The sequence below is a fragment of the Protopterus annectens genome, chromosome 2.part0, assembly GCF_019279795.1.
Source record: "Protopterus annectens isolate FY-2018-M chromosome 2.part0, PAN1.0, whole genome shotgun sequence".
Taxonomy (NCBI): domain Eukaryota; kingdom Metazoa; phylum Chordata; order Ceratodontiformes; family Protopteridae; genus Protopterus; species Protopterus annectens.
In genome coordinates, this window is record NC_056728.1 from 1001490578 (window position 1) to 1001513526 (window position 22949).

General features: G+C 40.9%; 1 protein-coding gene across 1 annotated transcript in view; it reads right to left on the minus strand.

Annotated features, from left to right (window-relative positions):
- The window catches only part of ZDHHC21 (zinc finger DHHC-type palmitoyltransferase 21), a 1352192-nt gene that overhangs the window by 1134668 nt on the left and 194575 nt on the right, over positions 1-22949 (minus strand). The window contains exon 2 of the mRNA XM_044061254.1: positions 20315-20491. Within this exon, the coding sequence (XP_043917189.1) occupies positions 20315-20468 (154 nt within the window). The 5' untranslated portion in view covers positions 20469-20491. The remainder of the gene's footprint in view (positions 1-20314; positions 20492-22949) is intronic.

The window sequence follows — 22949 nt, forward strand, 5'->3', positions numbered from 1 at the left end:
AATGTGCATACAACAGATGTACATTTACGCAGATTAGAGTTAAAGCAAATATGCACATGTTTTTATGTTTTCAGACAATTGTATAACAGTACTAGTTTTCAGTTTATGCCTTTACCTGTGTTTAAATAACACTGACAGAAAAAGAGCATTCCTCTAGTAATAGTTTAGTTTTCAGAACAGAACATCTACCAGATTTCAGTTTATGTTTTTATCTGTGTTCGGGTAACACAGGCATAAAAGGTATTCCTTTAGTATTAGTTTCCAGAATATAACATTTATGCACAGCAATTTTAAATGTTCAGTATAAATATGTATCACTTTAATGTAAATTTTAGTCAAGTTTCAGAATATGACACTGATACTCTGTTCTGAGTTCAGTATAGTACATTTCAGTCAGATTTCATTCATACTCGGTTATACATTTCTAACAGCATTACTTGACAGCTTACTCACATTATTCATTTGTTTTAAAGGTAATGTGACAATTATTTGTAACAGGCTTATTAAAGATAAGCTATCTAAAAATAAGAAGCCATACTTATTTAATATAAACAAAGGATAACAGGTCAGGCTTAATTTGTTAATTAATCTACAAAAATACACTGCACATTACCTAATACAGTAGGCAGAAAGTTAAAAAGACACTGACAGGTTATGCAAAGGTAGAGATCTAAAATACATAAAGCATAGGTTTTAGTAAATGTACTTCTACAATTATAGCACATATTTACTGCATATTTAAGACACAAATTTAAAAGGCAGACATCTATTGCAACACTCAGAAATTAAAAAGGTAAACAGGAGTCACAAATCTAGCTGAAGATTTAAAGACATAAGTTAATACAGTATATGGTAATTATGTTTCAAGATACATATACTATAGGTGTAAAAAAAGAGTCTACCAGTTGAAACACGTTAAAGAATTGCCCAGTTATAATTAAATCATAAAGTTAAGAGACTTCAAATCCAAACAGACCATAAGTATTCAAGTGACACCTAGTTGTCAAAATTAAAATTGGAAATTTGGCCTGAAATTGTCCATTGAAATTACTTAAAAAGAAATAAGTCATGGACATTCAGAATAACCGTATAGCTGAAACATCTGATGTTCATAAGGGTCATTTGCATATATCCCATGTGCCTCTGATACAACAGGTTTCAGAGGTCACTGGAAGTTCTAGCTTGACTGGAGTTTTCATTTAGTTTTTACTGACTAATTTCTTTGTGTGACTTTCTCACTCTGTTTTATTTACCAGATAACCAAGACGCTATCTTCCAAAAAAAGAAAGCCAATCTGGTGGTCCCCTGCCATAAACAAACTGTACAACTGAAAGAAGAAACTGTTGCAAAAGAGAGTAAAATCCCATGAATGGAGGAGCTCCCTGGTCAGCCTCAGTAAGAAGCTGAGATCCCTTATAAGATCCTCCAAAACAAGCTACGAAAACAAAATCGCCATTAAATCCAAGGACAACCACAAAGCATTATATAGCTATGTCAAGAATCTAGACGACAACACCCAGATCTGCCCTGAGTTACAGCATAAAGACACGAAAATTACAGAACCAACTGATATTGCCAACATCCTGGCAGATAGGTCCAGTGCTACCTTTACCCCACTCTCACCCCCTAAAGGGCCCATATCTATACAGGAAGAATGCAGAGTCCCTGTAATCACAACTACGCAGGTAAAAGCTGCACTCTCTAAAGCCAAAAACACAACATCCATGGGACTGGACAACATCCCAGGCTGCGTTTTACACGAACTTCAGAACAAACTGGCTCCCCATTTAAGCACCATGTTCAACAATAGCCTCGCATCAGGCTTTGCACCCACTGAATGGCGCAGAGCAACAGTTATTCCACTCCACAAAGGGGGAGCCACCACTGATCCCGGGAACTATCGAACTATTAGCCTGACGAGCCTGGTCTGCAAGGCCATGGAACGTATCATCATGGAACTCATAAACAAAGACATTGGTAACCTCCAAACTCTGGATCCCATCCAGTTCGGGTTTGTGAAAGGCAGATCATGCCTCCTGAACCTGGTCGACTTCTTTGAGGCAGTCACCAAAGCTGTAGATGAGGGTAAGGTGGTTCACACAACCTATCTTGACCTCGCCAAGGCTTTCGACACCATCCCCCATTCTGGAATTATAGCTAAACTCACTAAACTGATTGGAGGAGATGCTATTTTAAAGGGTGAAGCTCTGCTCGTGGATCCAGTTGGGAATGGAGATGGAAAGACCCTCATCTGGATCTGCTTGTGGAGAAATTTCCTCAACAATCTGTCCACCTCATTCTCTGGCAAGCTCTGAGAGGACCTGATGGAAAGGACAAAGAACAAGGTCTGGAATGAGGTCTGGGAGGGGATGTACTCAGCACCGATGGCTCTAGCCCTGACGTGATGACTGGGGCATGGGGCAGAGGGGGTATGTGTAGAAGTTGGAGCTGAAGGGCTCTGCTCTATTCTTGGAGCCTTTTTGGGAGGCTCCGAAAGAGCTAAAGAGTAGGGGTCAGGAGACCGTTTCTTAGGGTCCCGCATTAGCGACAATGAAAAGCGCTTTATTCAATAAAGGATTAAACAGGTTTTGATTTTGGGCTCTGTGTACTACTGGACTTTGTTTTTTGATTTTATTAGTTTGTTTGTTTCGTTTGTTAATCATTCTAGAAGTAATGCAGTATGTATATTACAGTATTTACGGTAAATGGGATGAAATAGCCAAGTTGGGATGTTGGAATGGCTAGAGGGGGACTCTGGGGCCATATTTTGGTTGTCTGTTCTTCAGTTTGAGTTTGAAAGCTAGTATCCCAGAATTCCATTGGAGTGGGCAGGGATGCATAATTATATATGCAAATTATATGTTAATCAGACTACCGATTTGCACCTATTTTTCATGGGCCTTTGTCCAGATTTTTGATGTTACTCACAGAAATCCAACAAACTAGGTAAAACAAAAAATGCGAACTAAACCAATGAGAGCGATAGATACCAGGTTTATTTAGCGTTAAAACAATAAAATATACAACACGCTTTCGATTTTTGATGTTTCCAGGTTGAGAGGTATGGTCTAGGCTGTTCTTAAAATTATGTAAACTAATGCGTGATTTAATTTAATTTGGTAGTCTATTCTATGCATTAGCTGCTCTCTCAGACAGCCAATCTGTACACTTTGCATTCCTATAGAATCATCTATTTAGGTTGTCTGATGATGATGCACTACTATTTTTTAATAACCCCAAACATTCCCAGAAGTAGTTGTCTCTACATGCTTTAAATACCCGAATAAAGCCTCCTCTTAAATATCTATATGAAACATTGTACAAATTCAGACCTTTTAGTCTTTTCATAATAACTTAAATTTTCACATCTATGGATGCCCTTGACATATTTCCGCTGTACTCTTTCCAGTTTACTCATGCTTCTTTTCTTATAAAATTTCCATACTGTTATTTCATACTTAAGTTTGGGTCTAATGTAACTAACAAACAATTACTTGTAAAATGAGAAAAAGGCTGACCAAAATCAAGTCTGAGTTAATATGCTGTAATCTTGGGCTGCTGGGGTGTAAAAGTGCACTGATTACATATACATAGTTGAGATGTTTTCTGTTATTTTTGCAAAGGTGAAGGTTTTAATTAATGCTCTATGGTTAATCTAAAACAAGTGTCTTCTGCAAGCAGACTTGAAAAATATGGCAAAATGATGAAAGCCATGAGAAGTGTTAAGTATTTTGCATATGAAATGATATTATCATGTTATTTTTTTTTTTCTTGCAGCAAATGTTCAGTGGGAGTCAAGAAGTCTGCAGCTGAAGGCAGTAGTACATTCGGTCCTGTTCTGAGTGAAACTGATAGATTCCAACTTGTGTCTGCAGAGTTGTTAGCCATTTTTTTCTCACTGCTGACTGCTTCCATAGTGATGAGCTGTCTGCAGGTGCAACTAATTAATCTTAGGAGTTCTGAACATTCTTTAATGGGGGAAATGCAAAATTTTAAGGTACAAGGGCCAAGCAGTTCAGTAAAAAACAAAGTTTGAAATTATTCTACGTAAATAAAAAGATAATGGCTTCATTAGCAGTATTAATGCTTTAATGCATTTAATAAAACAGTTTATAATTTAGTTTTTTTAAAAAAGCTAGCCAGGGCACTTTTTCTTAAGACTTCTGAAAGCATACAATTATTTTTTTCAAATCTGAGATGGGAATACAGAGAAGAAAAGAACAGACACAAATCAGTGTTTGTGGGATAAGACTATGTCTGCTTTAGCATGGATAATCTTAATTTTAGGATAGGTAATGCCTGTAGGTGCAGCTGTCTATCTGGTGCAACTGTTCCTATCCAGAGGGTTAAACTTCATTTTTTGAAGATGTACATAGTTGCGTGTCTTGTTGTAAGTTAATAGGTTATGGGAGTGTTCTGGACATGCCTTTCACAAGTCTTTTGTTGAGGGTTTTCATTAAAACAAAAACTCTTGAAAAATGTAGGTTCAAAATGGAGATGACAAGAAACAACTGTATAAAGCATCAACCTACCAAACAGTGTGTGTATTTAACACAGAAGTTACAAATCCACATACAAAAAGCTATCATGCATAACAGTAAATGTCCTTACAGGTACAGACAAAAAAGTAAGAGTACTGAATTATATTAAAAATGCAATGGGCAAACAGCAACATTGACAACACATTTGGACAGAAATGAGTATGTGAATTTGATAAAGAAAAGATTTCAGGATGGATTTTCAGCAGAATATCAAGGACAAAGGAAAGGGGGAATACTTACACTAGTAAATTTCCTAATTGCAAGAGGAGCTCCAACAGTGACAGAAGATGAAAAAAACGTAATAATAATGGTAGATTAGTGGTAGTAAGGACTATTGGCAAAGGGAGGAGAACTAAACTGGCATGTATTTATATTCCACCAAACACTGCTATTGCAGAGCTTACGAAAAATTTGGGAGAAATAATCAGCTTTCAGCAAGGAATATTACTTGTAGGTAGGGACAGACTGGAACTTGATTTGCAACAGTAAAGATGTATCTGGGGGACCTAGAGGGAAACTATAACAAAGAGGGTAGATTTCTGATGAAATTTATGTAAATATCTGTATGAAAGATGTGAATTCAGTAGCAGGAACTTAGAGAATATTCACATTACTTCCCAAGGTACAATAACTGGTTTAGGTTAGATAGAAATTAAATTTCACAGGAACACGTGCATTTAATTGAAAGCTTTAACATATCCAGTAACTGTGTCAGACAATGCACAAATAAAAACCTAGATAGAAAGGCATTGTAGTGAAGTAAAATGAGACAATGGCTCTTTCCCACATACTTGTTAAAAAGAGTGGAATTTAAGGAATGGGTAGCGGAAATTATTCAAGAGTTATTAGGGAAGCTAGAAATGTCTTTAGAATTTGTAGCTAGTGAGTTGGACAAAATAAAAATGCAGTTTAAAAATAGGATAAAAAGGTATGGTTAAAAAGTAATATAATTTATTTAGAGGGTCTGACAAAGAATAAAATATTGCAGTTTAAGGGGAATCTCCCAGAACAAGAAGAGGCACAACTGCAGAGTGCTTAAGAGAAAAGAAGGGAGTAAATGGATAACATGCACAAGTTTAGAAAGACTTCTATTACGCAACTAGTTTTTGGTAAGTCCAGAGCACAAAAACTTTTAGCACAAAGACTTAGGCAATAGAAAGTAAAAAGGTTGTTGCCAAACTTAGGAAGCCTATAACAAGAAAAATAAACAGAGATCTTATAAGCGGTATTAGCAAAATTCTGGAAATTTTATGACAATGGGTATAAAGCACAGAAATGTGGAAAGTAAAGTACAAATGGAAATATTTATGGAAGGCTTAAGTATGTCAAGGTTAAAGGTAGATGAGGCTCAATAATTAATACTTGAGCTAGGAGAAGATGAGTTAAAATGGTGATATATACTCAATCCACAAGAAAGTTTTCAAGAACAGATGGTAGTCCAATGGAAGTTTGGAAGTTATGAGGGAAGAATGTGATAAAGACCTGAAAGATTTTCTTTAACAGTATTTTAAGAGGAAGAAAAGCACCAACATCTTGGAAGCAACCTGTGGTGGCTGAAATATAAAGACAGTAAACAGCCATCAGATCCAGCTTAATGTACACCTGTTTCAATATTAAACTATAATTATGAACTGTTTATGTCTACAATAGCTAAAAAATGGCAAATATGTAGATAAAATTGATAGATATGGACCAATGTAGTGATGTGGAGTTGAAGAACACATTTTCCAAAATCAACAGAACAATGATGAAATTGTGTAAAATCTTACCATAAAAGTAGGTGTCCTTCTCTTCACTGTTGCAGTATTCTTAATCCTCCTGCCAAGGATACCCCAATGTCCGGCCAGTACACCAAAGCCTGTAGATCTTGTATGCACCATATGTTACATATATGCACCCCGTACTGGATGCATGGCATAAAAGGTGAGGTACGGACAATGTTACCCAGAACCAAATTGCCCCAGGAGAGAAAAGAGTCTCCATAGGACAAGGAGGCTATGTGCATCCAAGTGGAAAAAATGCAGAAGGAAAATGGGAACCTTCGGCCAGAAGGGTAACCAACTCAAAGCCAAAAAGATAAAGGGGGATGGAGGGAAGGACTGAATACTGCAACAGCGAAGAGGAGGATATCTACTGTTATGGTAAGATTTTCCATAACTGTACTATGTCCTTCTATATCACTGCTGCAGTATTCTTAACTGTAGGAAGAATACACAAGCTCAAGAAAAAGAGTGAGAGGTGGAAATCTGGGAAGATCCCTCAACAAACCCATGAAGAATGGTCCTAGCAAAACCTGCTCTGGCTCTAAAAACTATATCCAATTTATAATGCATAGTAAAAGTATGCACTAAGAACCAAGCAGCAGATTCAAGGATGGAACTGTGCCCAAATCTTTGAAGAAAGCACCAAAAGAGGCAGCAGCCACAGTAGAATGAACGCTGACTGAAGTAGGCAGACACTGGCCATGAAAAGAATAACAAAAGGAAATGGCCTTAGATATCCAGGGAGAGATGGTTTGCTTGGAAACAGCTAAACCCAAATTCCTTGGATGAAAAGAAACAAAAAACTGGTCAAACTTACAAATGGCCTTAGTTTTATCCAAATAATACCGGAGCTGTCTGTGCAAATCCTCTCACTAGCAGGTGGTGGAGAAGTAAAAATGGACGGGAATTGTACTGCCCAATTTAAGAAAAACTGATTAACAACCTTGGGCATAATAGAAGGATTAGTATGAAGAGATCTCTATGGGGGGGGGGGGGGAGGCATGGCCATAACAGCTTGAAGCTCTGAAACCCTCCGAGCAGAAATAAAACAAAGCAGCAATACAGTCATCCAGGTACAGTGTTGCAAAGAAGCTGAAAATGCAGGCTCAAAAGGAGCCCGAGTCAATTTTTCCAAAACAAAATTAAGGTCACAAGGAGGAGAAATAGGCTCTCTCAGGAGTCTAAGATGCAGGACACCTTTAAGAAATTGTTTGGCCTCAAAATGAGAAGCCAAAAGAGGATTCATGGGCAGACAGGCAGACATTGCTGACAAAAAGCTACACTGGAGCAACTCACACAAATAGGAGAGATTCAGAAGGATTTCCAAATGAAAAAGGGTCCTGGCTAAACCCTGAGCACATACTCAGAAAAGAGGTGCCCAAAAGGGATCAAAACCCTATCACCCACAATGTCAGCTGAACAGTGAAAAAGTGAGGATGGATGGGTGACTCCTTGCCTTGTATGAGGAGGTGCAACCAGTGAGGTAACTTGTGATGACTGCCCCTGGCCAAATGCATTAAGAGGGGAAACCAGTGCTGTTTTGGGTAAAAGTGAGTTGCTAGCAAACTTTTTGGGGGAGTCTAGCTGAATTTTCTGCAGGACTCTTGTAAGCAGAGGAAGACGAGGGAAAGCATAGAGAAATATCCCCTTCCAAGGAAAATAAAGGGTGACCATCTTCCATAGCAGATGGCATGGCACTTTGGAACAATAGAGAGGGAGCTGCCTGTTCAGAGTGGAAGCAAAAAGATCTACCCGAGGAATACACCACCAATGGACTATGTCCAGAATCAGGTCTTTGTGAAGCATCCATTTGTGAGCCTGTGTTTTGGACCTGCTCAAAGAGTCCGCCATTAAATTGTGCTCTGAAGGAATATATGCTGCCTGAAGAGTTAACTGATAGATCCAGGGCCTGAACAGCAAGTCTGCAAATAAGGTAAGACTTTATGCCCCATTGCTTGTTGACATACCACATCACTGTGGTGTTGTCTTTGCAAACCTTCAGAGTTTCTGCAAAGAACATGGGGTGAAAAGCCTGAAGGGCCTTAATCAGAGCTCTCACCTCTTTGATGTTGATATGGTCTGATTTCTGACAGAGGGGACAGAAACCGTGGACTTTTAGGTGATCACAGAAAACCCTCCACCTCATGCTGAGGTGTCTGTCAACAGTTCTTAAGAAGGAAGCAGAGGCTGAAAGGGCAGGCATGGGTTGAGGGTAAGCTGCTGAATCCACTACTCAAATTCTCTCTTGTGACAAGGAAGGAGAGGCACTCTAGAAGAGGCCTTGAAACCTGGGTCCAAAGAAACTATCTGGCGAGAATGGAAGGTAGAGGAAGACGAGACCAAAAGAAAACTGTCAAGGACAAAGCCTTTACAGAAGGAACAGAGGCACCGCCTGAATCCTGCAGCCTAGATAGCCATGATTCTGAGAGGGAGTCAGGACAGACATCTGGAAGTTAATACTGAACTCCAGACTTTGAAGAAGAGATATGGTGAACTCCAGAGCAGAGGCAAATAGGAGAAGGAGCCTAAATCAATAGGTTGCCTAAATAATCTAAAATCTGCATGCCTTGGAGTCTGCAAAAGTCAATCATAGGAGCTAGGCAATTTGTGAAAATCCTTGGGGCAGTAGAGAATTGAAAATGAGAAGAAAAAACAAAGAAACATACAAACTTCCTAAAAAGACAGTAAATAGGAATATGAAGGTAAGCATCCTTTAGGTCTAAGGACACCAGAAAAGACTGGGGCAGTAACAGAGGAAACACGGTTTGAAGAGAAATCATCCAAAAAGAAGGAACCTTGCGAAAGGTGTTAAGCAAAGAGAGATCCAGAATAGGTCTCAAAGCACCCTCCTTTTGAGGAACCAGGAACATTCTAGAGTAAAAACCCTTTCCCATTTGGGGAGGAGGAACAGGCTGAATAGTTCAAAGCTCCACCAGGGATCCAAGCACCTCAGAGAAAAGAGGAAGCTGCTCTAGAGGTAGTTGAGAAATTCCTGAAAAAAGGAGGGAGAGACTTCCACACCACGAAGTAACCCTGACAGATGATGGACAAGAATCTGAGGTGATGAGATGCCAGTTTGGAAGACAAGAGGGAAAGCCGAAGGGACAAAGGAACCTAACAGAGGGCTAGGGGGGGGGGTGTAAAAGAAGCAGGCTTGTCAGAAAGAGAAGACTTCTGAGCCACACAAGTAAAGGAAGACTTTGCATGAGGAGCTCGCCCTTAGAGACCTGATGAGGCTATTTGCAGACCTAGTAGGATTAGGGATAGGGGATACAAAAATATGTTTAAGATCCTTAGCTTTAATATTTTCTTGAAGGTACTTAGCAGCAGCAGTCCCAAAGAGATTTAGTCCCAAAGAGATTTTTTTTTACTATCCAAAGGAGCATCCAGTAACTTACCCATAATGTCTTCAGATAATGAGTGCGGATGAAGCCAACAGTAGCATCTCATGACAGACCCAAAGGCAGTAGCTCTGGAACATGCATCAGCAGCATCATAGCTGCATTTTAATAGAGTGTTGAGCCACCTGAGAGGTAGAAAGTACAGTTTTGTACCTACCATAAATGTAGATGTTCGAGTGTATATACTGCTGCAGTCATCACACTTGGGTTATCCTGTCATCAGGCGGTCCCGCAGTCGGCCGAATCCAAAAGTCTTGGTCTGGTGTCGGTTGTCGTCGCTTTTTCCCTGACGTTAATGCGACAGGGGTATAAAAGAGGCAGCCCCTGTCGCCATTTTCTTCAGTTTTTCTTGCCCCAGATGCCAGGTGCCCCCAACTAGGAAGGCAATCCAAATAACTATGCAAAAATACCTTAGTAGATAAACAATAGTACTAGCTGTTAGCAAATACACCATATAGACATGCATCCAATTGACTGATGTACATGGAGTTATAACTAACACCCTGGTATGTAGAGGGGATGGTGGGAGGGTAACCTGGACTGCAGCAGTATATACACTCGAACATCTACATTTATGGTAGGTACAAAACTGTACTATGTTCATCGTGTTATACTGCTGCAGTCATCACACTTGGGTTGAATCCCAAAGCTATGGATGGGTGGCTGGCACTAAACTGGGTTAGGCGAAGCTAGGATGCCCTGCAGAACTGCAGTGGCAAAAATAGCTCTGTTTTTTGAGTATAATGGAAGGTGATAGTGTTTGGTAAAGGTGTGCACTGAACTCCAAGTAGCTGCCTCCAGAATGTCCTTGGTTGGAACCCCCCTGAGAAAGGCTGCTGAGGTTGCTGTAGCCCTGGTAGAATGGGACCCAATATTAACAGGCACTGCTTTCCCATGGTGCGAGTAGCAAAAGTGGATACAATGTGCTATCCATTTGGAGATGGTCTGTTTTGAAATAGCCTTTCCTTGTGAACCTGCAGCATAGGATACAAAGAGTTGGTCAGTTTTTCTGAAGGTCTTTGTCTTATCCAAATAGTAACGTACCTGTCTGTGAATGTCCAAAGAGTGAAGGAGTTTTTCTCCTTTATTCTGGGGGTTTGGATAAAAGGTGGGTAAATGAATGGTCTGATTCAAAGCCACACTGGATACTACCTTTGGCATAAAGGTAGGGTTAGTTCATAAAGAGACTCTGTCCTGATGGAAAATGATGAAAGGTTCCACTGCCATGAGTGCCAGTAGTTCTGAGACCCTGCGTGCTGAGGTGATAGCCAGCAACAGAGCTGTTTTCCATAACAAGTATTGTAGTTCTGCTGAGAAGGCTGGTTCGAAAGGAGGCAGTGTTAATTTTTCTAAAACGAAGTTGAGGTCCCAAGCTGGCATTGGGGGTTTTCTGGGGGGTCTTATATTCTTAGCCCCTCTGAGAAACTGCCTTAGTAAAGGGTGTGAGAATATGGGAGGATCCGTATTATATTGAGCTGAAATGGCCGAAGCATGGATCTTAATGGATGAGAAAGAAAGGCCTTTGTGTAGCATCTCAGTTAAGTATTGCAGTATTTGAGGAATGTTTGGTATCCCAGGATTTTGGCGGTTAGCCTGGTGCCATGCACAAAATCTTTTCCATTTGTCTGAGTAAGTTTTTCTGGTGCTGGGCCTCCTGGCCTCCAAAATGACATTCAGGACGTCCTTTGAGAGAAGTGTTGATTGATAATTCAAGATATTCTCCATGCAGCTAAATTTAAAGTCCTGAGCTGACTGTGAAGGATCTGAGAGTTTTGCTGAGTCAACAGAAGTGGGAATTGAGGTAAGATCCATGGAGGGCTGTGAGTCAAGTTCCTTAGTAATGGGTACCAGTGCTGACGTGGCCAGTCCGGAGCAATGAGGATCATTTGTGGTCTCTCTGACCTGACTTTCAGTAATACCTTGGTCAATAGAGGTAGTGGTGGGAAGGCATAGACTGTCAATGCTGTCCAACTGAATGATAGGGCGTCCACTTTCCAGGCTAGGGAATGATAGAGTCCTTGTGCAAAATTTCTGTAGTTGGCAATTGTTGGGGGAGGCAAATAGATCTGTCTGGGCATCCCCACCTTTGAGTTATCATTGAAAATACTTGTGGGTGTAGTCTCCACTCGTGCGGATCTGCCATATTTCTGCTTAATTCGTCTGCCAATATGTTTTCCTTTCCTGGCAGGAATTGTGCTTGCAATTGTACTTGGTAAGTCAATGCCGTGTTCCACAAGGTCATTGCCTGTCTGCATAAAGGGTAGGAGTGTGTTCCTCCGTTTGTTTATGTACCTCATAACTGTGGTGTTGTCTGTCCTTATTAGTAGTTGTCCTGGATGCAAGAGGTCCTTGAAGGCTGTCAGTGCATTTTGCACAGCTAGCATCTCCTTTTGGTTGATGTGTAGATGCATTTGTTTTGCAGACCATTTGCCCTGTATGCACTGTCCTGCCATGTGTGCTCCCCAGACGTAGTCTGAAGAATCTGTTGTCATAGTTTGGTTTGCTGGAGGTAAGACAAAAGGAAGATCCTTGTTTATTTGACATGCTTGAGCCCACCATAGGAACTCTTTTTGAAGGCAAGGAATGAGAGGTATACTTGTTTCGAGGCTGTGCCTGTGTTGAGTCCATACACTTTTCAGGTACCATTGTAATTTCCTCATATGCAGCTTTGCATATGGAACTAGTTGAATGCAGGATGCCATGAATCCCAATGCCTGCAGGATTTTCCTTGCAGTGAGCTGGGTAAAAGTTGCCATCTTTTTGAAGTATTGAGTCAGTTGTGTTTGTTTGTCTGGCGTGAGGTAAGCCATCTGGGCCGTTGTATTTAAGCTGGCACCCAGGAATATTATCTCTTGTGAGGGAATTAGCTTTGACTTCTTTTTGTTTACTGTGTCCCAAGGCAACTTAGCAGCTTTGTTACAAATGCCAGATGCTGTAATAGAATGTCCTTGCTGTCCGCTTGGATCAGGCAGTCGTCTAGATATGGATAAATCTGTATTCCTCGTTGTCTGCAGTATGCAAATACTGATGCCAGGCATTTTGTAAATACTCTGGGCGCAGTAGATAAGCCAAAGGGCAATGCAGAGAATTGATAATGCGTTGTACCTGCCAAAAATCTGAGGTATCTTCTGCAATCTTGTCTGATAGGGACATGCAGGTATGCCTCTTTGAGGTCCAACGTTACCAGCCAAGACTCCTTGCCCAGCATGGGAAGAAGCTGCTGTAGTGTGAGCATTTTGAAATTGGGTACCTCCAGGTATGTGTTTAGAATTGAGAGGTCTAAAATGGGTCTCCAGGCTTTGTCCTTTCTTGGTACTAGAAATAGTCTTGAGTAAAAACCTTGACCTTGCTCCTTTGTAGGTACCTTTTGAATTGCTTTCATATCCATGAGAGCTGAAATTTGCATTTGTGCCTCTGCCCATTGGTTTGGAGGCAGATTTGGCATGCCTCTCATCCGTGGTAAAGTGTGAAAATGAAATCTGTAGCCTCGGGTAATAATATCCAGAACCCATTTGTCCTTTGTTATGATGCACCAATTTTGTGGAAATAGAGCCAGTCTTCCTCCCAGAGGTGCTGCCAGGGCAATTTTGCTTGGCAGGCGAAGAGGGAAGTCATTGTGTTTGTTTCCTGAAGGGTTGAGATCTTTCGTCTCCACATCTTTGAGTTGTCGTATGCCATTGTCTTGGCCTGAAAGAACCTTGTGGCTCTGCCCCTTGGACGTCTGTACCTACCCCTTTGGGGTCTGTCTGATGCAGGAAAGGACCAGTTTTTTTATGGTCAGTTTCTGCTGAAACAAGGAGGTTGTACCTGTAAGAAATCTTTAACTGTCTGCATAGATTTTGCCTTTTTTCCATTTTCTTTAAGACTTCCTCTGCTTTGACACCAAATAACACATCTTTCTGCAATGGAGCATCCAATAACTTTGCTTTGACATGTTCTGGTAAGGCTTGCTCTTTTAGCCAAGCATGTCTATGAATTACAGATCCTGTGACAGCTGCTCTACATGAGGCTTCCAATGAATCAAAACCACACTAAGGTATGCTTTCCCACCTGTTCTGCTGCATGCAGCAAATCCTGCATCTCTTTGAAATCAGGTTGATCTGTCTGAGGGATCATTTTCTGCTTTAACTGTGTAATCAAGTACTGATGGTATTTTAGCATGTGGAATTGGCAGTTTAAGGCCCTCATGGCCAAAGTGGCAGAAGTGTACACTTTCTTCCCCCATCTTTCTAATGCTCTGGAATCTCTTTCAGAAGGTAGTGGATTCTTAGCAGTAGAGGCCTTAACCCCTTTGGGACCCTGGGAAATGGTTTCGGGGTCTGCAACAGGGCTTTTATATAGAAACTTATGAGAATCAGGAACTCGGTAGTATCTGTCTGGTTTAGCTGGTGCAGGAGGTAAGGAGTCTTGGTTTAGACTAGATTCGGTGTAGACATCATCCAAAATGTCTAAAACCGGAGGAATTGCAAGGGGTCTATGCTGTGGAAGAAGAAGAAACTCACAGAGTCTTTTCTTAGAGTCAGAGTAATCTTGGCCTTCCCAGTGGAAGTGTTCCCTCATAGTGTGTAAGGTTTCCCCAAAAGAGTAGTCTTCAGGGGGGGAGACAGAGGGAATGGACTCTTCAGCATCTGAGTCTTCATAAGGAGGGAAGGAATAATCCTGGTCTTCAGAGTTAGCTGAGGAAATGGATGCTTGGTCAGAGGAAGGATAATCTTCCTCCAGTCTAGGCCTTTTGTCAGGAGGGGGTTGGGAACCCCTGATAAGGGTAATTAAATCCTCAGCCATCTTAAGCATCTGTTTTTTTAGGCATAGGGGCCTGAGGGGGGGTCTGTGGACCCGGTTTCCTAACTTTTAAGGGGGCTTTCAGTTTAGCATAAGACTTAATAGAAATAGCTGTCGGTTTGAAGACACCTTCAGAAACCAAAGGCCTGTCCAAAATCTCCGGATCAGCTTCAGGGTTGGCGTCCAAGGGGTGAGATGGAACCGGCTCCTGAGGCCCAGCTGATTCGGTCTGGGAGGCCGTCAGAATTTCTAAATCAGCGGTAGTCAGGGGCTGCGTTGGCGCCTCGCTGAAAACTGGAGAACCGGCGGCAGGCCTTGCTGAGGCCTCGGTATCTGGTCTTGGCCTTGGTTGCCTGTCCTTATCCTTGCGTTTTTTGGTCATTGCTAATGTCAGTTGCTCCGACGACATGCTATAGTTAAATTTTCTGCCAAAGTAATGTCGGGCGAAATCTGCCCAACGCTTGATTGTACGTTTGTTGAACCTAGCACAAAACCGACAACCAGAGACGTCGTGGTCTGGGCCTAGGCAAGGAATACAATAAGAATGAAAATCCTTATGAGGTATTTGGTTCCCACAAGAAATGCAATTATTAACTTTGTCTGACATCGGTCTGAGGCAAGAAAAGTTTCCCCAACGGGGTACTTAGCTTTAGAGAAGACTTCGGGCTGAAATTCGATTCGAAAATCTCAGTAGCTAGCTGATTGGCACTTGCGAACTGCTTCTGCTTCGGGCACCGCGCGGCAAGAAAGACTGAAGAAAATGGCGTCGGCTGCCTCTTTTATACCCCCTGTCGCATTGACGTCAGGGAAGAAGTGATGACAACCGACGTCGGACCAAGACTTTGGGATTCTTCCGACTGCGGGACCGCCTGAAGGTAGGATAACCCAAGTGTGATGACTGAAGCAGTATAACACGATGAACATCCCAAAATAGAAAGTGCAGAGGACTTTCCTTCAGAATCAGGGAGATCAGAAATAACTTGACAAGCCTGGGCAATCAAGGCCAGAGCATATCTGGTCATGTGGGTCTGGTAACTGATGGCCCTATAGGTCAAGGTAGAAGCAGTATAGACCTTTTTTCTAATCCTTTCAATTACCCTACTATCCTTATCTGAAGACAGAAACTTGGAAGAAAGCAAAAACTTGGAAGGCTTGTCAGGAAACGGTAAGCACAGCAGAGGGACACAAACAGGAACTGACAATCTTCAAGACCCTTACGGAACCTGTCAGGTTTCTTAGCAGCAGGGGGCTGAAAATCAGGAGTCTTAGAGGCACCTATAAAGGTGTCTAACAAAGCAGCCAACACAGGAGGTACTGCAGAACATTTTGAAGTGTCCACTTGAAAGTCATAATAGCTCTTTTGGATATCAGACACCTGAGAAGAATCCAACTTGAAATATTCCATCATTCTGGGTAATGTGTCCCCAAAAGACAACTCCTCCAAAGGACACTCAGGGCTAATGGACTCCTTTTCATCAGGGCCATACGCCAAAGGTGAAGGCATCTGGGAAGAGTAAGACAAGGACCCTTCATCAGACTCTGAACCTCAACCGAGGAATTAGGCTCCTTATGCCTTTTGGATGGAGTAGAAGTCCAAGGGGGTGTGGAAAGAACCCCCTTAGGGACGTTTCATGTCCATTAAGTCATTAAATAGTTCTTCTCAGTAAACTCCTGGCATTCCCCTTGAGGGTCCTTAGGACGTAAAGAAGAATGCTTAGTTTTCTGTTTTTTCTTGGTAGGAGGATGTCAGCCCTAACAAATACCAGAGGTTTCAAATCTTGGTGGGATTCAATAAGAGTACCCAGAACCTCTTCCCTGACCAAAATCTGCAGAATCCCTCTAGGGCCCTCCAAGATAACCTACCATGATCCCCCTAGACATCTGGAGCAGATTCCTGCAAAGCCTCAGACGAGTGAAAGGTAGGATCCATGCCAGCCTCCAATAGGATTGTGGCAGAGGAATCTAAAGTAGACACTGGATGGCCTACAGAGTTATCACCAGCTTCTAGAGAGACATCCAGTGGAGGCTGGACAGCCATAGAATCCGTCCAAGATTTCTTGGCCTTCTTCTTACTTAATTGCAGTACCATGGGGTTAATAGATTCTGCTATGGTACACTGGGCTTCTGGTTCTCTAGATAGATGGCCAGGGAATATGACCAGTTTTTAAGAGTCTTATGCACAAATGCCTTACAAGTACTACAAAATGTATGGTTGTGGGAAGCACCCAAACAAAAAAAGACACTGTTCCTGATAATCCTTACGGGGAATATGACTCCCACACTGGTATTTTCCCTTCATGGATAACATGAACTCCAGGTAATCTATAGAAAAAAAGATCAATAATAAAAAGAAAAAAAGACCCCAACTGGGTACCTATCTGATGTCTAGGTATTCAGCATAGCAAAGGGTGTTCAGACTGCAGTGCAATGATGGCATTTGGAGATCCTTACAGTTAAGAATACTGCAACAGCTATACAGATGAACATCCAGAAAATAACATCTTAGTGCGGTGGAACATTTTGAGACAGTTTGAAGTCTAAGAACTCAGCCAACATGACAATAGATAAAAGAGATTTTGCCAATAGGAATGACTGCAAGTAGGGTATACAGAATAGGTAAGGGGTGGGATTTACAAGTGAAAACTGGCAAAGGAACCAATGTATTGGGAGCAAATAACTAGACTTTGAAGGGTAATAGAATGGGTTGAGATGGAGAAGACTTACTGCAGACTCGTGACTGACTTTTTCTACCATGGATTGACACAAGTGTATAGACAAAGAGAAAGGGATAGGGGAATTCTAAGTAAAAGGCTTGCTCTGGTAGAGTTTTTGGTTGAACCTAGAACAGAAGCCGCTGTTAAAAAAGGAATAATTATTAAGGCATATAAAATATTGTACAATAACAATAAGAGTTAATTAGAGGAGCTTAGAAAAGATTGAGAACAGAGATTGTTCTCTTGTAAATTGCTTATCCAGTGGAAGGACATGTATGGCTCCTAAGTATGCCACAAAGTCTAGAAGGTTTAGAATTTTTGCTTGAAAGTTATTGTATTGGTATTTTTATTCACAAACAGACTTCAAAGAATCTTTCCTCAGGTAGATGGCAAATGTTGGAAGTGTGATGGGGAAGAAAGGAGTAACTGGGAACACACATTTTGGAAGTGCAATGAGTTGGCAGATTTTAGAAATTTCCTACAGGGTACTCTGTCAGAAATACTGGGTGAGCAAATGGGTTTAACTAAGGAAATTATTCTTTTGAACTGGGACACTGGATACAAATTGCCTAGACACAGTAAAGACTTATAAAGTGTAATTCTGGCGGCTGCCAGAAAAAGCAATTACTAGAAAAAGGAAAGAAAGTCTAAACTAACTGCATTTGAAGTACTGAATATTTTAAGAGAGATTAAATAACTGAAGTGGGACCTTTAGAAAAGCGGTGGAGCAAAATGAATAGAAATAAATGGAAATTGTGGGAACAATACATGCAGAATAATCCTTAGGAGTAAGAGGAATGAGGCTTAAAGTAAGGCAGGAATTAAGCAATTTATACAATGCTGAACTGATGATAGTTATAAAAGAGAACATGTGATGTATGCAACTGGAAACATGTTTATATGGTTTGTTTTAATTTATATTACTGTATGTTTTCCTACAACGTAAGTGATTTGATAATAGCGTTTAAAAAAAAAAAATCACACTGTGCTATATATAACATTGTGAAGCAAAACAGCATACATAATTGCAGTACCTTGGTAGAGGAGTAGGTGCTCTGACACCTTTCAGCTCAATGCCATAAGGCTCGAAACCTAGAAATGCATCCCGTAAGTTAGCTGTTTTAATATGCAGCATGGTCATGCTTCTTAGAAAATGCCATAACATATCCTTGCATTAGGTGGAGCATTTCCTGCCTGTCCGGTGGAAGCACTGTTTACATGAAGTGACACAATAATTATGTTTTTCAATTGCACCTTTGAAAGATGTGACTGCCAGGGCGCCATGTGGCTGTGTGGAAGGTCACACGTCAATGGACAAAATAAAGATAAGGCAGACTGCTGAGAGGGGTGAATGCTTCAGTGAGTATCACATTGCACAGTCTGAATGGCAAGGCATACACAAGTATGGGGTATTTGCTGATGGCCATAACTTAAAGGTGGAAAACAAGCTTATAACTGTTTTTTTTACGCAGAAAAAAACAGTTAACTTACAGCTGGAATGCCTCAAAAAGGGTTTAAAACCATGCACCCCATTACTCTTCCTACTATAAATATTTTGCACCAGTGATTCCTGCACGCTGACTTTTACATACTCCACTGACTTTTACAAAGTAGCAACACTTCTTTTGCAAAAGTGTGTGTGTGGGTCTCATTAGAGACAACTTAATATAACTGTTGGAGCAAGCTTCCCAAGCCACCTACAGGGTTTCTGCTGCGAAAAAACAAAAAAATTAACAGCCTTGCTTAATTAACAAACGCAAGCAAACATCACCTAAGTGGTCAGGCCTAAATCCTGACTATTGTGATGTTTTGGTTTGTTCCTGAGGTTTGTCCAAGTTGTTTAGTGCTAGGTCAGCTGCAAGTCCAGAGGAATAAAGCATCAAGATGAGTTGGGTAAAACTAGCAGCCTAAGCATGTCAGAAGCCAGTAAAGAGGATGGTGGGAGTAGGGGACAATGCTTGCTCCTTTATTCTGAAGTGAAGAATGTAGCCTGATCTCTGCAATGCCTGCATCAAGCATAAATAAGTACACAACTTGCAACATCATCATCAGGGATGTGTGCTGAACTTTGTCAAAACTAGGGACTGTAGCCTCTTTTGTACATACAAAGACACCAGCATAAAAACAGGTATACGCTGAAACCCTAACAGTTACGTAGATGCATACAATAGCCACCAAGGAAGGGAACAGAACACAGCAATAAAACGTCCCTTAACTTTACTAATCGAGGATCCATCATCCTGCCACTTGTCTTTTAGTTCGTTTTTCTACTTCTCTTGATTACTGGGCTGTCTTGCAAGAAAAGCAGGTAGTTCTGTCTAGGGACAAATCGGAAATTAAAACAGCCAGTTCAGAGACACTTAGATAGTCTTGCTATGGGGGAGTTGTGCCAGATTCTCAAGCTGCAAAGACAAAGGATGCACCCTGTCCCATGGGCATACAGGTCAGATGATGCATTGCAGGGAACTGAACACCTTCATGCCTGCTTGGATGATAGATTCTACCAGACAGCTCCTGATCCACGATCACAGCCCTCACTAGCATCTCTCTCTCTCGATCTCTCAGTGCAAGAAACAAAGACAAAAATTATCAGGGGACAAAGGCCCAAAGTCAGAAACTAATTTCAAATATTGCTCTTATAAACTTAAAATTTGCTAGAATAATAAGTTTTGCATTAGCGTGCATTTTCTGACCTGAATGATATGAACTCTGTAACTCAATGTCTGTTATTATTTAGTGCAAGAAAACAACAAATTTTATGAGGAGCAGACCAAAAATATAAGGCAAAAAAAAAAAAAAATCTGGACATTCTGTGAACTTCTATACAGCTGAGAGGTAGGGTCACTGGATGAGGAATAAATGGACTCAAGACTTGCAGGAGAACTGATATACAACAGGCAGGGAGATGACAAGCACATTAAAAAACTGTTTACTGCTATGGGCATATAAGGTAAGTACATTCCATATGCAGGAATAATTGTTACACCCAAACCTGTGTAATCTATTGAAGAACACATTAATACAAGTCAAAAAATGTATTTAAAGAAAGAATTATTCACTGCAACTTAATTTTCCTACTGGATTAAAGAAAAAACAAATGCTTCTATACTTACAGACTATTACAGCAGATGAAATGTGTTCCTCTTCATAATGTGGAAAAAGGATTAGTTTTGGAATAAAAAGTGTATTATACAACCATACAAAAACAATCATGGTCATACAAAACCAGCCTTGTGGGTCAAACACAAAGTGGATCCTAAGGCCCATTCCAGAATGCCTGCTTTGCTTCCCTAAGGAAAAGAAGGACAAACAAAGAAAAAAAATAATGAGATAATAAAATACAGGATTCCAGCAAAATAACTGTTCCAAACTTGTATAGAATTGATACAATAACAAAGTAGTAATGGCAACAGAAATGAAAGTTATGTACTAACCATTATCAACAGATCTGAAAGAAGCTCCATCTTCTGTAACCAGCATCAACAATGCTGCAGGCAAAGGCATAGCTAGGGCAGGGTAAAGGGGGCAGCTTCCCTAGGTACAAGGTGTCAGAGTGATCAGCTGTGCTGGTATTCAGACATGGATGCAGATACTGCATTTGCAGTGAGAGCTGAAGAGCTTTAGCTCTCCATGTTTAGTAGTTAGACTGTAGCAAACCACTTGACATACTTGTACCAATTGTTTGATAGAGTTTAGAAAGAAGACCCTTGAATGTTTCCTTTAGCCCTCAACTCAGAGGAGGAAGACCATATATTTTTAATTTTTGTGGTCTTCAACAGTTGAGGGAGCACCAGCTTCCTGATCTGGTACTCCCTCAGAGTTGATGTAGCACCGGATCAAGGTAGCTGCAGAGGGTGCCACAAAAACACTTAACTACAGCGCTGGCTGAAGGCATTAGAGATGCTCAGAAGATTAAATGTAACCAAGTTTCCAAAAATCCTCACCTTTCCCACTTCACGTCACTCTCTTCCATTTTTCCCATTGCAGCACTTAGATGGAAGGCAGAATACAAAGGTGAGAGTAGAAGAGACACCAGACCAGGCACACCACAGGTAAAGGCATTTTACAGAAGATTGACCTTCTTCTTCAGATAAGAAAGTACAGTTGTGTAAGTTGCACTTACCCATAACAGTAAATGTTCAAATTACTAACTGTTGTAGTAGCCTTTAGGTTATGTGGGTGATTTCCATGCCCAGGAAACAACTGGGCAGATTCACAAACTTCTGACTCCATTCCACACCTTTACTCTTAACTGCTGATTGGCTAGCATCAAGGAGGAAAATCAGCAGTCAGAATGATGACTTTTTCAGGTCTTTCTTGACTATACAGAAAGAGCCCAACAGCACAGAACAATTAACAATTTATATTTTTCATATATTTTATATATATTGTAGAAACACAAAGAACAGTAATTTATATCCCAGCTACAACAATATACAAGGGGGGTGGGTGGAGGGGGGCTGGCTATTGCAGCAGTGAGGAATTCAAACATCTACTGTTATGGGTACATGCAACTTACACAACTGTGCTATATTCATCATTCCCACTGCTGCAGTACCCTTTAGGTTATATGGGTTGATTACCAAAGCCTATCCAACCTGGGAGGAGAAAGAATACCAATCCAGGAGCTGCGTAGAATGGTCCTAGAGAAGCTCACCCTTTACTTGAAAATGAATCCAGTTTGTAATGCTTTGTAAAAATATGAATGATCATGTAGCTTCCTCAGAATGTTTCTAGAGTCCACCCCTTTCCAGTATGCCATCACTGAACACAAAGCTCTATTACAATATTCTTTGACACTGCCTGGAATGGATTAGCCACTGTGAGAAAAACAAAAGCAATAGCTGAAAACAACCTCTTGGAAATTGTCTGTTTAGATACAGGATGTCCCTTTTTTGTCCCATGATATAAAATAAATAGCTGATCAGGTTGTCTAAATGACTTGGTTCAGTCAAGATTCAGTCAAGATAGTACCAAAGCTACCTGAGCTGCCTATACACATGCAGAATCTTTTCTCCCTATTTTTTAGCTGCCCAGTAGAAAACTGGGAGAACGCTTCATTCAATGCAAAATATGAAACAGTTTTGGGCATAAATAGGGATTTGTTCTTAATATGACATTCTCCGTGGAATATGATATAAGGTTCACCAACAATGAGAGCATATAACTCAAGACACTCTTCTTGCAAATGTCAGAGTGATGGAAAGTAGAGTTTTCCAAGTCAAGAATCTTGTTCATTCTGATAAGCAGGTTCAAATGGTGACATTCAATTTTTCCAGTACAAAGTTGAAATCCCAAGAAGAAACAACATGCTTACAAGGTTATCTCAGGTTTAAAACTCCTTTCAGAAACTCTTTTACCACAAATAGAAAAAAAGGGGAGGGATCCATGGGGAGACATGTTGAAATGCCCTTAAGATGAATCTTTATAGAGGAATAACAGAGGTCAGAGGACAGTAACACACAAATATTTGAGCACCAGAGGTGCAGAATCCCTGATGGGCCACTGGTTATTTAAGTGCCAACCAGAAAATCACTTCCACTTGACAATATACAATTTTCTAGTAGCAAGCTTTCTTGCCTCCTTTCGTACCTGCTGCACATCCTCATTACATAAAGTGCCTAAAAGGCTTCAGAATTGAATCACCCAGGCAGCAAGTTGAAGTTGAGCGTGGTATGTATCAAACTTCCCCTGTCTTGTGTGAGTAGATCCAGTCTGTGAGGAAACCTATGGTAATTACCCTTGGGT